Raw genomic sequence first — 16922 nt, 5'->3', positions numbered from 1 at the left:
ACCATTACTACCACTACCACCACTACCACCACCACCACTAGCCCTACCACCCCTACCACCACCACCACTACCACTACCACCACCACTACCACTACCATTACTACCACTACCACCCCTACCACCACCACCACTACCACTACCACCACCTATACCACTACCACTACCATCACCACTACCACTACCACTAGCACCACCACTACCACTACCTCCACCACTACCACTACCACCATCACTACCAGCACTACTACCACCACCACTACCACCACCATTACCACTACCACCACCAGTACCACCACCACTACCGCTACCACCACCACTACCACTACCATTACTACCACTACCACCCCTACCACCACCACCACCACCAGTACCACCACCACCCCCACTAGCACTACCACCCCTACCACCACCACCACTACCACCACCACTACCACTACCATTACTACCACTACCACCCCTACCACCACCACCACTACCACTACCAATACCACCACCACCACTACCACTACCACCACCACTACCACTACAACGCCACCAATACCACCACCACCATTAATACCACTACTACTAGCACCATCACTACCACTACCACCACCACTACCACTATCACCACCACTACCACTACCACTACCATTACTACCACTACCACCATCACCACCACCACTACCACTACCACCACCACTACTACCACCACTACCACTACCACCACCAGTACCATCACCACTACCACTACCACTAGCACCACCACTCCCACTACCACTAGCACCACCACTATCACTACTACCAACACTACCACCACCACCACCAGTACGACCACTACTACCACTACCACTAGCACCACCACTACCACTACCACCACCAGTACCACTACCACCACCAGTACCACTACCACCACCACTACCACTACCACCACCAGTACCACTACCACCACCACCACCACCACTACCACCTCCAATACCACCACCACTACCACTACCACCACCACTACCGCTACCACTACCACCACCACCACCACTACCACTACCACCACTACCACTATCACTACCACTACCACCACCACCACTACCACCACCACCATTTACACACCACCACCACCACTACCACCACCACCACCAATACCACCACCACCACCGCCGCCACCACTACCACCACTACCACCACCAATACCACTACCACCACCACCACCACCACTACCACCACCACTACCACTACTACCCATTACTACCACTACCACCCATACCACCACCACCAGTACCACTACCACCACCACCACCACTACCACCACCAGTACCACCACCACTACCGCTACCACTACCATTACTACCACTACCACCACCACCACTACCACTACCACCACCACTACCACTACCACCACCACTACCACCACCACTACCACTACCACTAGCAGCACCACTACCACTACCATTACTACCACTACCACCACTACCACCACCACCACCACCACTACCACTACCACTAGCAGCACCACTATCACTACCACCACCACTACCACTACCACTAGCAGCACCACTACCACTACCACCACCAATACCGCTACCACTACCACCACCACCACCACTACCACTACCACCACTACCACTACCACTACCACCACCACCACTACCACCACCACCATTTACACACCACCACCACCACTACCACCACTACCACCACCAATACCACTACCACCACCGCCGCCACCACTACCACCACTACCACCACCAATACCACTACCACCACCACTAACACCACCACCACCACTACCACCACCACTACCACTACCACAACTACCACCACCTCCACCACTACCACCACCACCAATACCACCACCACCACCATCACCACCACCACTACCACCACCACCAATAACACCACCACCACCACCCACTACCACCACCACTACCACTACCACCACCACCAATACCACCACCACTACCACTACCACCACCAATACCACCACCACTACCACTACCACTACCACCGCCACTGCCACTACCACCACTACCATTACCACTACCACTAGCACCACCACTACCCCTACAATTGCTACCACTACCACCACTACCACCACCACCACCAGCACTACCCCTACCGCCACCATTACCACTACCACCACCACTACCACCACCACCATCACCACCACCACTACCACCACCACCACCACCACTACCACCACCACCACTACCACCACCGCTACCACCACCAGTACCACCACCACTACCGCTACCACCACCACTATCACTACAATTACTACCACTGCCACCACTAACACCACCACCACCACCACTATCACCACCAATACTACCACCACTACCAGCACTACTACCACCACCACTACCGCTACCACCACCACTACCACTACCATTACTACCACTACCACCCCTACCACCACCACCACTACCACTACCATTACTACCACTACCACCCCTACCACCACCACCACTACCACCACCACCACCATTACCACTACCACTACCACCATCCCTACCACCACCACCACTACCACTACCACCACCACTACCACTACCATTACTACCACTGCCACCACTAACACCACCACCACCACCACTATCACCACCAATACTACCACCACTACCAGCACTACTACCACCACCACTACCGCTACCACCACCACTACCACTACCATTACTACCACTACCACCCCTACCACCACCACCACTACCACTACCATTACTACCACTACCACCCCTACCACCACCCCCACCACTACCACCACCACCATTACCACTACCACTACCACCACCCCTACCACCACCACCACTACCACTACCACCACCACTACCACTACCATTACTACCACTACCACCCATACCACCACCACCAGTACCACTACCACCACCACCACCACTACCACCACCAGTACCACCACCACTACCACTACCACTACCATTACTACCACTACCACCACCACCACTACCACTACCACCACCACTACCACCACCACTACCACTACCACTAGCAGCACCACTACCACTACCATTACTACCACTACCACCACTACCACCACCACCACCACCACTACCACTACCACTACCACTAGCAGCACCACTATCACTACCACCACCACTACCACTACCACTAGCAGCACCACTATCACTACCACCACCACTACCACTACCACCACCAGTAGCACCAGCACTACCACTACCACTAGCACCACCACTACCACTACCATTACTACCACTACCACCACTACCACCACCATCACCACTACCACCACCACTACCACCGCCACCACCACAACCACTACCACCATCACTACCACCACCACCACCACCACCACCACTACCACCACCACCACCACTACCACTACCACCACCACTACCACCATCACTACCACCACCACCACCACTACCACTACCACTACCACCACTACCACCACCCCCAACCCCCCAACTAGCCAGCAGCAACGTATAACCAGCAAATTCATTCACAATTGTAGTAACAGGTCCTGCCACCTGGTGATGGGGCACCAACTGGGTGCGGTGCTAATCGAACATTCCTGGCTGGGTGCCTGGACTAAACACACAATTCCGGTGCCAACTGCTGCCTCCAATAATGTGCATTAATCTGGACCTGCAGTTTTAGCTCTCCAGCACTGAGCAGATGCAATATTCGTGGAGCAGTTTATGTAGGCTGCTGACCCCCACTTCCAGTGAAGGTGTGGGGAGCTCTGGCAGGTTTCAGGATGGTGCTTATGAACTTAAGGAGAGGGAGCACAGGTCCTGAGACACAACACATGGAGCCCAGGTGAGAAGGATCTTCTAGGACCATAACGGGAACCTCGATCTCCTTTTCCCCTTCCTACTGCTGCCTACTCCAATGCCCTTGTGCCATTCCTCCTCCAGACCGCAGGGGTACCCCACGCAAGATGCCATCCTGTAAACTGCCCTGTAAAGTGGAATAGCGCTGGACTTACTCTATAAAGGTGAAATTCTCAGAGAATTTCCAGAATAGATGTTGAGGGAGAGTTGGTGAAGTCTTGACAAGTGCCCGACAAAATCTGCCGATGTGTTTCTCGAAATTCTCGACCAGGATGAGGTTACTCCCTGTCAGCTGCTTGCTGTTAGGGAAAGATGTTTGAATGTAGCACTGCCCACCAGAATGTCGGGCAGGCTCTTTTACGTACACGAGCAGGCAATGTTATAGGCCTCAGCTTCCTCTGGATGGCCCAACCTCAGCTCTTTCAACAAGATGCCATCTTGCGCTAAACTTAACCAAAAGTGGCGTCTCAGCTTGAGACCCCCACCTTGGCCATGCCAGAGGCTCTGTAGCACTTCAGGTGTCAGGTGTTTATTGTCAAAACATATCCAGAGCTGGGAGGATAAACGAGGGACAAAGTGAATGTAATCATATGGCACCTTTCTCTTGTAGATTGTTCGAAAGGTTGTTCGAAGGATTGGCCCCGCTGAAGGCAAGGAGGAGACAGTAGAGATATTACACCAAGAACCATCTGGATCAGAAAACCAGGCAGATAACTTCACAATGTACAGTGTGTTAACGAGAGACGCCACAAACAGTAAGGTAAAGTTCTCTTACACATGCTGAGCATTGGCCAGCAAGTGCTAACGTGACTGCAGACACCTTGCGCACTTCAACATCAGGTGTTAACATCAGTCAGAATGCACCCTCTTTATTGGGGTCATTCACTGTTATCACCAAACCTGATCTCTCCCAAACCTCGTGAGTCGGCAGCACTAGCATTAGACAGCACCTTCCAAACCCACGACCTCTACCATCTAGAAGGACAAGGGCAGCAGATACATGGGGAACACCGCAACCTGCAAGTTCCCCTCCAAGCCACTCACCATCCTGACTTGGAAATATATCGGCTGTTCCTTCACTGTCGATGGGTGAAAATCCTGTGACTCCCTCCCTGACAGCGCCGTGGGTGTACCTATACCACATGGGACTGCAGCGGCTCAAGAAGGCGGCTCACCACCACCTTCTCAAGGGGCAATTAGGGATGGGTAATAAATGCTGGGCCCAGCCTCAGCAACCCCCACAGGCCATGAATGAATTTTTTTTAAAAAGCGCTCGACTCAAAAGACGGCGAGACTCACTGAGAGGGTGTGGCATTCCTTTTCGAATGGTACTTCAGGGATGTGCTCGGAATAACCCTCTGATGCCTTTGTCTCCAGCAGGCTGCAGAGTGGAAGAGGCCAGTCTAAGAGAAAGGTGCTTGCCCACTTTTAAGAAGCTGATTGTTGTAAGAGTTTGCAAGCTTTACAAAAAAAAAAAATCAGCCATAAACATTCACCAAATAACACATCAAGCTTCCTCATGTCTAACACTGTGAACATTGCTGAAAGTGGAGCATGTCAAACAGACTCGTTTTACTGAACTGTTTTCAGTTTGTTTAATGTATGCACTGTGACTGGTACTGAACAGACAGACAGTTGCTTAATTGCGCAGCACGGGATTAGATTAAAATGAGCTGCAGCCAAAGAGAGGGTGGGACGTTGCGGGGGTTGGGGGTGCTCACTGAGGGGCATAAATCTGCTTTTAAACGGTATGGTCTGTTTTTATTTTCTGGAGTCCGCGTCATCAGGCCTCCAGCTCTTCTCTCTCCCTGTCTTACATCCTCTAGAAGGGGAAGCAGGCTAGGGCTCTGGAAGAAAGCTGCAAGTTGATCAGGGCTAGTTTTGAATGCGAGGCTGAGCTCCCTCTGCTGCTGGGACTACAGCCGCTTTAACCTCGGTCGGCAGAGCTAATTCACGCACTCAAAATGACTGGCACAGGGGTTGAGATGAGCACAGGAGAGTTGCTGCTCGGTGAGTTAGCAGTATGAATTCTCCACAGCTCCGTGCTGACTGCTTCCTGTGTTCTGGTCATTAATTCAACATGATGGTGAAACAAAGCAAATCCCAATGGCTTTTGCTCTGGGTTAGTCTAACGCAACCAAGAGAAGTGGCGAATAAACCAGCCAGCAGCAGTTGCCTGTGAGTAATCTGTTCTTGCCCCTGCACTGTATACTTAACTGGTATTCAGCTTGGCAAACCTCAGGCCTGCTCTCTGAGTTGCTGCTGCTTCATGTTCAATGATGATTGATACCATTTAATAGATTGTTAAATGGCCATCCTCAGATGGTTGACTTACCAAAGTCGTGCTGATATCCGGCCAATAAAACATTTGTTTACATTGTTCCACTGATGGCCAAGGGCCTCAATGTGGAGCTTTCATTTCTGCCTGTTGTTCTGATGGTGTGACAGATACCGGTGCATGAACAGATTGGGTATATGTTATTTTATCTGGGTTTATGGATATTTCTTTAAAATTCTGTGCATCCTTATCATAGCGACTGGGTCTGAAGGAATTCCCCATAAGTAGATTGTAAATTAAACCAACTTAGAATCATCGACTGCAGTATCACCAAAAGATGGCATGTTTTTGTTGAGTTTGAGATGACCACATATGTGTCCACCATTGTGTGTGAGTGTGTGTGTGTGTGCGTGCGAGCGAGAGAATGTGTGTGTGCATGTGTGTGAGAGTGTGTGTGTTCGAGTGTGTGCGCGCGTGAGAGTGTGTGTGTGTGTGTGTGTGTGTGTGTGCGTACCTGTGTGTGTGCATGCGTACATGTGTTTGTATGCATGCGTACAAACACTGCCGTGTGCATGTGTGTGAACATTATGCGTGGGTTTTTTTGTATTTATTCATGGGATGTGGGCCTTTATTGCCTATCCCTAACTGCTCTTGCGAAGGTGACGGTGAGCTACTTTCCTGAACTACTGTGGTCCATGTGTGTGTGTGTGTGTGTGTGCACGCACGCGAACACTGTGGGGGTGTTGTGTTTGCAAATAGTGCCATGTGTGTTTTTGTGTGCACGAATACTGCTGTGTTTGTTTATATGTGTGTTTGTATGTGTGAGCGAACACTGTTTGTGTGTGTGTGTGCGTGTGTGTGTGTGTGTGTGTGTGTGATTGTGAGTTTTTGCAAACACTCCCATGTGTGTGTGCTTGCAAACGCAGAATCCTTACAGTGCAGAAGTAGGCCATTCAGCCCAATGAGTCAGCACCAGCTCTCTGAAAGAGCATTCTGCCCAGTCCCACTCCCCCCTGCATTACCATGTAACCTTGCACATTATTTCTTTTCAGATAGCAATCTAATTCCCTTTTGAATACCTCAGTTGAACCTGCCTCCAGCACCCTCTCAGGAAGTTCATTCCAGACTCCAACCACCCTCTGGGTGGAAAATCTTTCCCTCACATCACTTTTACCCCTTTCACCAATTATTTTGAATCTGTGCCCTCTAGTTCTTGATGCTTTCTTGACTGGCAAACACATGTGTGTGTGTGTGTACAAACACTGCTTTGTGTGTGTGTACAAACACTGCTTTGTGTGTGTGTACGAACATTGCTTTGTGTGTGTGCACGAACACTGCTTTGTGTGTGTGTGTACAAACACTGCTTTGTGTGTGTGTGTACAAACACTGCTTTGTGTTTGTGTGTAAAAACACTGCTTTGTGTGTGTGTACAAACACTGCTTTGTGTGTGTGTGTGTGTGTGTGTGTACAAACACTGCTTTGTGTGTGTGTGTACAAACACTGCTTTGTGTGTGTGTGCACAAACACTGCTTTGTGTGTGTGTGTGTGTGTGTACAAACACTGCTTTGTGTGTGTGTGCCCAAACACTGCATTGTGTGTGTGTACAAACACTGCTTTGTGTGTGTGTACAAACACTGCTTTGTGTGTGTACAAACACTGCTTTGTGTGTGTGTGCAGAAACACTGCTTTGTGTGTGTGTGTGCAGAAACACTGCTTTGTGTGTGTGTGTGCACAAACACTGCTTTGTGTGTATGTGTGTTTGTGCAAAAACTGCTTTGTGAGTGTGTGTGCAAACACTGATGTGTGTGTGTAAACGCTGCTCTGTGCGTGTGGGAGCAAACACTGCTTTGTGTGTGTGTGTACAAATGCTGCTTTGTGTGTGTGTGTGTACAAATGCTGCTGTGTGTGTACAAATGCTGCTGTGTGTGTGTGTGTGTGTGTGTGAGCAAACACTTGCTCTGTGTGTGTGTGTGTGTGTGCAAACACTGCAGTGTGTGTATGTGTGTGTCTGTGCAAACTCTGCCCTGTGTATGCGCGACTGCCCTGTGTGTGTGTGTGTGTGTGTGTGTGTGTGTGTGTGTGTGTGTGTGTGTGTGTGTGCAAACTCTGCCCAGTGTATGTGCGCAACTGCCCTGTGTGCCTGTGTGTGTGTGTGTGTGTGTGTGTGTGAGTGTGTGTGCAAGTGTTTGTTTAGAATCACTTTTCTCTTTCCTACATTCTGTCTGTCTTATCCATTGTGATTTACTCTCTCTTCCCATTCATTCTCTGTGACTGTGTGTCTGTGTTGTCGGACACTTGTCTCCACTGTCTCACACTCAGCTGGGAGAAGGGGATAGTGCCTTTTACAATGAGTGGACTCATGGTCGAATGGGCGCAAAGATTGTGAAGAGAATCAGCTCGTTTATGAATACGCCAAAGCAATGAATTAGGGATGATTACAGAAAGGTAACTTGAGTGTAATTGGAACTCTAAGAAACCTTAGAGATTCTCACCCCCTGATATCTTGTTTCATTCCTTTATGTTAAAAGCACAAAAAATCGAGGCCAAGTGTTACTGTAATGATACAGGGGTTAAACATGTAATGGCAGAAGAAAATTCCTGTGTCCTGCACTCTTTTCCCTGTATGGCTCAATGTTTTAATCTCCTTCCCTTATAGATGTCATGTTAGATAGTCTCTGTGTAACATCTATCTAACGTTCTCCTAACACAAGTATTATTTCACACACCGCTGGTGCACTATGTTAGCATGATATCTAAAGGCAGATTAATAAAGATCGCAGCTCAAGTATTTATGAAATCACAGATCCAGGGAGCTGTAAAGTGCCTTGATTGAAACAGTGAATCTAAATGGGAAGGGTTCACTCGCTTAACATCATCTCTGATTTTTGACCTTCGACACTTCCTTTAAGCTCTGCCAAAGCTTATTTCTGTACATGTGTCAGCCTGAAATTAGAATATTGCTGCTGATCTCTGTTGGATTAAATGCAGCGTTGCTCCACTCTGCACACTGCTTCATGATAGTGCTGACCCCTAAAAATGGTTGAAGCAGCCCCCTTGGAAGTTCAAGAATCTATTTTCAGAAGCTGTGCACCTCTGTAAAACAATTTTGCACTGGCATTTTTCTAGAAGTATCTCGTACAGACCATTGAGTGCCATGTGTTATCACTGGGCCTGAGAGTGGGTGTGTGGCAGTAAACAGAGAGGGTGTTCTAGCTGAGAACCGTACACTGAGCGTGTGTAACAGTGAATGTAACTCTTCAATGCTTGTCTCTCTTTCCTTTCCATTCTCTTGATCTCACAAGCCTCCATGTCTTGTTTCGTTAACCACCAGATTCTCCCTGTAAGACAGTGCATGTTAAATGGTGCTTGGATACATTATCCGGCACTCTATAAATACTCCTCAACGTGACGGCTGTTGCTGATCTCTTCGTGTCCAGCTGGGTTCAACCTCTGGAAGAAAGCCCCTGTAATTTGACCATGGATCAGTGTAACAAATCAGTGAGAGGGAAGGATGGAGTGTGGCTGGAGGAGATTCATGGATCAATTAGTCAGTTAGTTCGAATCAGATTCACAGCCAGGAGATGTCACTTCTTTAAACACCATTTCATGTAGACGATGGAAGAATCCCAAGATCAGTGTTGTGAATTTTGTGCTCTTGGCTTGTGTGCAATTTTAAAAAGAAGTCACCCTGGAAATGTGATATCATTGTGTCTGACTCCTTTGTCCACTGTTTTAATGAGTTAAAGTCTCTTAAAATGATTGACACCGGGATTTGGTACAATAATCTCACAGAATCTCCTGTGACGACTAATACCAGTCTAATGTATTCACTTGACCGCAGGCCAGATTTTACCCAGTAGATTGGGCAGGGGTATGGTGGGGAGAGACTGTCCAGCTCCACTCTGAACCCCAGCACATGAAAGGTGAGCAGGTCGGAGTTGAATTTCCAGATGTGATCCACAGGTATCTACAGCCACTCATCCCCAGACGCTGTCTTTCCGTCTGGACAAATGGACCGTTTCAGCAGGAGGGCCATTCAGCCCCTCAAGCCCATCCCACCTTCAGTTTGATTGTAGCTGATGTGCACCCTGATCCCATTCACCAGACTTTGACCCATAATCTCTGGATAACATTTACTCAACAAAGCCCACTTCACCTCATCATAAAAATGTTTATTGACCCAGCATCTGGAGCCATTTAAGGGAACAAGTTACAGATAAGCTTTTCCTGAGAAGTTTCACTTCTTGATTTCAGTCCTTGATTGCCTGGCTCTGACATTAAGATGACCTTCTCTCATTCGGAACTACCTCATTAAAGGAAACAGATCCTCTTTGTCTGCCTTATCAAACCCCTTTAACATTTTAAAGGTTCGATGAGGTCACCTTTCAACCTGCCAAACCAGATTTCTGGGGCCTGTTCTCAGAACTGAATTCTTTTTAAGCCCTGCTACTATTCGAGTGAATACTCCCTCCAAGGCCAATATCTCCTCCTTGAGATTCCGGCTCCAGAACTAAGTGCGGATGGGCTGACTGGCCTCTGGAGGAGGCTTAGATGGGTCATCCACTCAGCACTTCTGGCTGAAGACAACCATCTTCAGCCTTGTCCTTTGCACTAGCGCTGGGCTCCCCCCATCACTGAGGATGGGGATATTCATCCCCTGCCCATTAGTTGTTTAATTGCCCTCTGTCATGTGGCAGTGGATGTATCTATGTCTCCTTGTGGCTTCCTGATACCACCTAGATAAAAGATTAGAGAGTTGTATAGTGTACACAGCAGAAGGCTGGTGATCCAAGACAAGCCTCTGGGGAACAGCACTTCTCACACTCTGCCAGTTAGAGAATGTCCCCTTTATTACCAGTCCACCCATCCCTATTGCAAAGTGTACATGTGTGGATGGAAGCAGAGGACAGGTTGCTATTCAGCTGTAGGACCTCTCATTGTAAGATAACAGGCTAATAGCCACGGTGCCAGCTTTCACATAAAGACCAGCCTCTTGGCTGGCGTGTGAGAATGCAAAGATTGGAGATTGGGATACACCAGTGAGGTGACAGAGATATCAACTCTCCAAAGTATCAGGGTATTTCTGTAGTTCCACACGAACAATGATGTCTCTGGACATGTAAGAGAAATAACTGCATGATTCAGCTAACCCTAATGGAATGGAACCACTTGTCATTTTGCCTGCATTCTAAGACCAATATGTGACCCTGCTCAGGTTTGCTGGATTGGTGAGCATGAACTGTGCGATTTGGCAACAGAGAAAATTAACTTCATGGGTTCTTTTTTTAAACAAAGAGGTCGCAAAACCTTTTATAGTTGTTTCAAGGATGTAAAAAGATAAATAAAGTTGGCCTTGAAGGGTTGAGTTTTCCGAGACTCAAGGTTTGAACAACTCGATCAAAGTTAGTGAAGATGATACCTTTCCCTGAAGTGGCGTTTGTGAGAAGCATTTCATGGTACAACCCCTCCGATAGCCCTGGGGCAACCTGTTTGCCTCTCAGCTGTGGTGGTAGCATTCAGAAACGCATCAGCCTCTAAAAGCATTGATCCTGAAAAGGAGCTCCTGAATGCCAGCACTTTGTGTCATGTGTTGACCGTTTCATGTGTACGCCAATGAACTTCACACGTAGCCATCGCTGGCCAGTGCCATCAGGGTTATATCCCAGAGGTACCCTGGCCCTCTGGAACTTAAAGGTTCCAGTCACTGTGTCCCTCTAAATGGGACTTGAGGATAGTTCACATTGGTGGCCTCTTGTAATCCCATTCCCTTCCCACACCTGCTCACACAAAAGGTTTGGGAGGTGATTCGCAAGCTTTGCTGAATCCGTCTTTGGTCACAAGGTCTTCTTCTCAGTTATAGGAACCATCTTCGTTTCATTCTCTTCTTCCGTCTTCCAGCCACAGTCTTACAGCAGTAAGCCAGGAGCTTGGACTGGAGCCCCAGCTAGGGCAGGAAGATGTCCAGCTACCCCCATACCATCAGGAGGGAGGGTTCCTGTGGGCCCAATGCACTTAACTCCAAGGTGAAGAGAGAGAAATGAGCCACTGCTGATTGTTCAGTAAGCTCTGTTGGAAAGATTTAGATTGGGTTGTGCCACATCCCTCCCCTCTCCCGAATGTTCCCATAGTGAAGGGTTGTGGAAGTCTGAAAATCAATGCCTTTAACAAAGGAGGGAAGCAAACTGGGAGGGAGAATAAAAGCAAAAAACTGCGGATACTGGAAATCCAAAACAAAAACAAAAATACCTGGAAAAACTCAGCAGGTTTGGCAGCATCGGCGGAGAAGAAAAGAGTTGACGTTTTGAGTCCTCATGACCCTTCAACAGAACTAAGGAAAAATAGAAGAGAGGTGAAATATAAGCTGGTTTGGGGGTGGGGGGGGGGGGGCGGTGGGGGGGAGAGGGGGGGACAGGTAGAGCTGGATAGAGGGCCAGTGATAGATGGAGATAACCAAAAGATGTCACAGACAAAAGGACAAAGAGGTGTTGAAGGTGGTGATATTATCTAAGGAATGTGCTAATTAAGGGTAGACAGCAGGACGAGCAAGGTACAGATAGTCCTGGTGGGGGTGGGGTGGGGGGAAGGGATCGAAATAGGCTAAAAGGTAGAGATAAAACAATGGATGGAAATACATTTAAAATAATGGAAATAGGTGGGAATAGAAAAATCTATATAAATTATTAGGGAAATAAAGGGGGGAATCGGAAAGAGGGTGGGGGTGGAGGAGAGAGTTCATGATTTAAAGTTGTTGAATTCAATATTCAGTCCGGAAGGCTGTAAAGTGCCTAGTCGGAAGATGAGGTGCTGTTCCTCCAGTTTGCGTTGGGCTTCACTGGAACAATGCAGCAGGCCAAGGACAGACATGTGGGCAAGAGAGCAGGGTGGAGTGTTAAAATGGCAAGCGACAGGGAGGTCTGAATAATGCTTACGGACAGACCAAAGGTGTTCTGGTGTTCAACAATTTATATAGATTTTTCTTTTCCCACCTATTTCCATTATTTTTAAATGTATTTCCATCCATTGTTTTATCTCTACCTTTTAGCCTATTTCGATTCCTTCACCCCACCCCACCCCCACCAGGACTATCTGTACCTTGCTCGTCCTGCTTTCTACCCTTAATTAGCACATTCCTTAGATAACATCACCACCCTCAACACCTCTTTGTCCTTTTGTCTGTGACATCTTTTGGTTATCTCCACCTATCACTGGCCCTCTATCCAGCTCTACTTGTCCCACCACCACCACCACCCCCACCCCAAACCAGCTTATATTTCACCTCTCTTCTATTTTTATGTTGAAGAGTCATACGGACTTGAAACGTTAACTGTGTTCCTCTCCGCAGATGCTGCCAGACCTGCTGAGTCTTCCCAGCTATTTTTGTTTTGGGAGGGAGAATATTTCACTGAAAATCTTATTCTAAAACTTCTGGTTGCTTTAAACTAGTTGAGAGATTGCTGATGTTTAACATATTGTTGGAGAGTATTTTAAGTTACTGTCAAACCCTGTGTTGATCGCATGGGCATGGTGTTAGTGGAAACTTTCTATGTTTTCTCAACTCTTCTCCACTAACTCCTTCTCTTCTTTTTTTCCAGGGTACTGTATTTACAACACAGCCTTGAGAGCAGGAAGCCGAGGATCTGGGGCTGTGAGAGAAACGGACTTTACATTAGGCTACAGGCATGATTTCTATAAGAGAGTTACTATTATCAATTAGCATGATTGACTGCCAAAGCATGTACTCTATTGTACCGCCTAAAAGACTGAATGATTACTATTGAAGCAGAGCTGGGAGGTACCCTTTCAGTGGAATAAGGAGGACACCCCAGAATGAGGGCTGCTGCATCAAAACAGCAATATCAAAAAAAACATTCAGTCACTTTAACCGCTCACATTTTTTAATTGGGTTTGAACTAGCGTCTTGGAGTTTTCAATACAGTTGTTTTGTTGTCTATGGTTAACTTAAATACTATGCAAAAACAGCAATGCACAGCAATATAATTCAACAACTGCCGGGTTAGCTACCAGAGCAGCTGTCTAAAAGACTACTTCAGTTTGCATCAAATGCTTTTTTTTAAAATGAGACTAGATCAGCGATAAACCTTTGAGCACTGACTATGCTTTGCAGCTTTTAAATTCTGCTCCTCTGTTTTTTTCCTAAAGGATTTTGTGTTAAGATTTATGTATGGTTTGAATGTCACCCTGCTACATTATTAATTAACCAGAGGGCTGCTCCCTATGTTCTCTACACTTAAGACTAAAGAACCACCTTGTTGGTTCCTGCGAACCCTTCAAGTTAAGGGGTCCCACTGCTGGATATTGAACCAGACAGTGTCAGTTTTTGGACAGAAATCTCCAAAATGTAAACCAAACATGAGAGGGGTTAATGTCCTCTGTTTGTGCCACTGTGTAAACTTCCTGGGGTGTCACTTCCTTTCGGAACGAGTGGGTTAACAACTCCACCAGAGGAATGCAGAAAGACGTCGAGCTCCAACCCTTCAACTGGCTGTCGTTAGACCTCAAAGTCTGCTTCTTAAAATGAAAGAAAGCCCCTTTTCCCATTTCAAGCAGTCACACCCCATGCTTGAGGGTTTCAATGAATGTCCTTCAGCGGCACAGTAAGCTGCTGAACTCAAACGATGACACCTTCTCTCGCAGAGGGCCACCACCCCATGATCCCTTCCGAATGTGTGCCTGATTCATTTCCCGCTGTGTTCAGGCGATCTACAGACATGGCCCGCGCCCACTGCACACTCTGCACAGAATATCCTGGCAAGATTCAAGCCCGCACTCACGTAATAAACCACAGTGACTCCGGGAATCCATTCTTTGAATGTGGGGGCGCTGGGAAAGGCCAGCGTTTATTAACCATCCCTGGTAGCCCTGCTACTTGAGAGAACAGTTAAGAGTCAACCATGTTGGTGTGGGACTGGATGGAGTTCCTCGTAGCCAGGCTGGTTAGGTACATAAGTGAACCAGTTGGGTTTTTATTTACAGAAGTCGAAGGGCTTTTCATGGTCACTTTGACTGATACCAGCTTTTCGCTTCCAGATTCGGTAAAACTGGATTTAGTATGTTGGACATGGCCACAGCTTCTCAGGACTATTGACCCATTCTTGTTGCTAGGGTGAGAACAAATGCTGAATTTCCCAGGAATTTTGCACTGCTAGATTCTGCTTTTGTCCAATGAGTTGGAATCTCCTCGCTCTCCCTTCTCGGCTTACTTTGCTTTCTTGTGTGACCTTTATGTGCAGCTCCCTTTAAAGGGAAAGTTTTAAAAGGTGCAGCATTTCACTTCACAAGGGGTAAAATGTAACTCAGGTGTTCTGGATGCTAAAAGTCAACAATGGGCTGAACACAGGGAGAGAGAAATTTGACTTTGGGAAATAGGGGAAAAGAGGGCGGTGTTGGACCGACCATGTCACAATCCTCTCCCAGTAGGAGTGAACAGGGTGAGAGATGGCAAACAGGCTGTTAGAGGCAGGATCAAAATGAACGCACAGCCTATTTGTCTAACTGAGCAATGTGGTGTAAAGGTGAAGCTGGACTGGTTATTTTGGCGCACGTGCTCAGTACTCGGGGGATTAATATGCTTGCAATTGTGTGTGCTGTGTGGCAGCCATTACACACTCAATAAACACACCGGATTAGAGCTCTTCCTGCAACTGGTCTGAAATGGTGTCACTGGTCGGTGGGGGGTGGGGGGTGGGGGGGGGGTGGGGTTGCTGCGGAGTTCAGGAATGGCTGGGCATTACAGCTCACTTGGCTTAGCCCCACCTGAGAAGGAGGTGAGGTGGCAGACATTACAACACACACGGCACACTCACTGCCCATTGAACTTAATGGCACCACCTTTTCATGTTACTCATCTTGAAAGAATATTTGCTTAAAGTGGGAGCATATCAGGCAGGGTGGGAGTGAACCTAATGGACAATGCAAGGGACATCCCAACAAATGAGCCCATCCAGTGTTCATAACCATGTTGGCTGCCAGGTCAGGGTCGTGCTGGTGCACAAAACCTGCTTGCTGTCCTTCCCGAAAAGTTAAATTGCACTTTTCTATCACGATGTAATGGTGAACAGAGTGTTCAACCTCAGAATGTCTAACTGGACACTAAGTGAGCTGTTAGAGTTCCAACCGACATCCGGCGCAGCAGTGATTGTGGGTAAATGCAGCCCTCCCTCCTGTACACAGTGAGCAGCAGTAAGAGCTCGCAGGAGACTGAACAGCAATAAAGCAGCCCTGCGCTGAATCCTGCACATCAGCTCCCACTGGGACCCACCCTGCCTCTGATAAAAGAACCAGCAGAAATCTCAGCCGAAGGGCAGCATTCAAGCACAGGCCCATAACTATCATTCCACCTGGGAAGAGGACCAGTGTATAAGCTCACTGTTGAAATGCTGACCCTGACAGGCTGTCCCAGCATGCAAGCATGTCGTCTTCCTGACCAGCCTGAAAATGACCTCCCCTTGAATTGTAGAATCTTCTGTCATCTTCCCCGAACACACAATGCTCGTTCCACCAAGTGAGCAAACCCACAGCTCGTGTGCGCTCGAAACGCATTGAGACTGTCTGCATCTTCCAGTGAGGGAAAGTCAAGGCTGATCACCCACTGCTTTGACACCCACGCCCCTTGTCCACGTAACCCTTGACCTTCCTGGAGTTGAACCGACACGACAGCCTTTGACTTCCAGGGCACTGCATCCTTCTTTGCCGCTGAGCTGTGGCTCAGCCGATGAACAAGATACGGGGCGTGGAGTGACGATCAAGATTATTTTCTAATCCTGTTACTGAGGCAACGACAGTGAGTTCGTTCGTCCCTCTTTTCTGTGGCACCTTCAGAGGGTGAACAACATTTCCCC

At 48.0% G+C, this 16922-nt stretch overlaps 1 protein-coding gene across 6 annotated transcripts in view; it reads left to right on the top strand.

The window, feature by feature from the left end:
- Positions 1–15712, top strand: part of LOC121289965 (ankyrin-1-like) — a 248871-nt gene extending 233159 nt beyond the window's left edge. For 5 of the 6 annotated variants that reach the window (XM_041209988.1, XM_041209986.1, XM_041209983.1 and 2 more), the window contains 3 exons: positions 4396–4545; positions 8383–8508; positions 13656–15712. In XM_041209988.1, coding sequence (XP_041065922.1) covers positions 4396–4545; positions 8383–8487 — 255 coding nt within the window. In that variant the 3' untranslated portion in view covers positions 8488–8508; positions 13656–15712. The remainder of the gene's footprint in view (positions 1–4395; positions 4546–8382; positions 8509–13655) is intronic. The other variant, XM_041209984.1, reaches the window with a different exon arrangement.
- The last annotated feature ends 1210 nt before the right edge of the window (positions 15713–16922 follow it).

This window comes from Carcharodon carcharias, chromosome 17 (genome assembly GCF_017639515.1).
Source record: "Carcharodon carcharias isolate sCarCar2 chromosome 17, sCarCar2.pri, whole genome shotgun sequence".
Lineage (NCBI taxonomy): Eukaryota > Metazoa > Chordata > Chondrichthyes > Lamniformes > Lamnidae > Carcharodon > Carcharodon carcharias.
The sequence above is the reverse complement of the archived record's forward strand: the minus strand, read 5'-3'. Positions and strand labels throughout refer to the sequence as shown.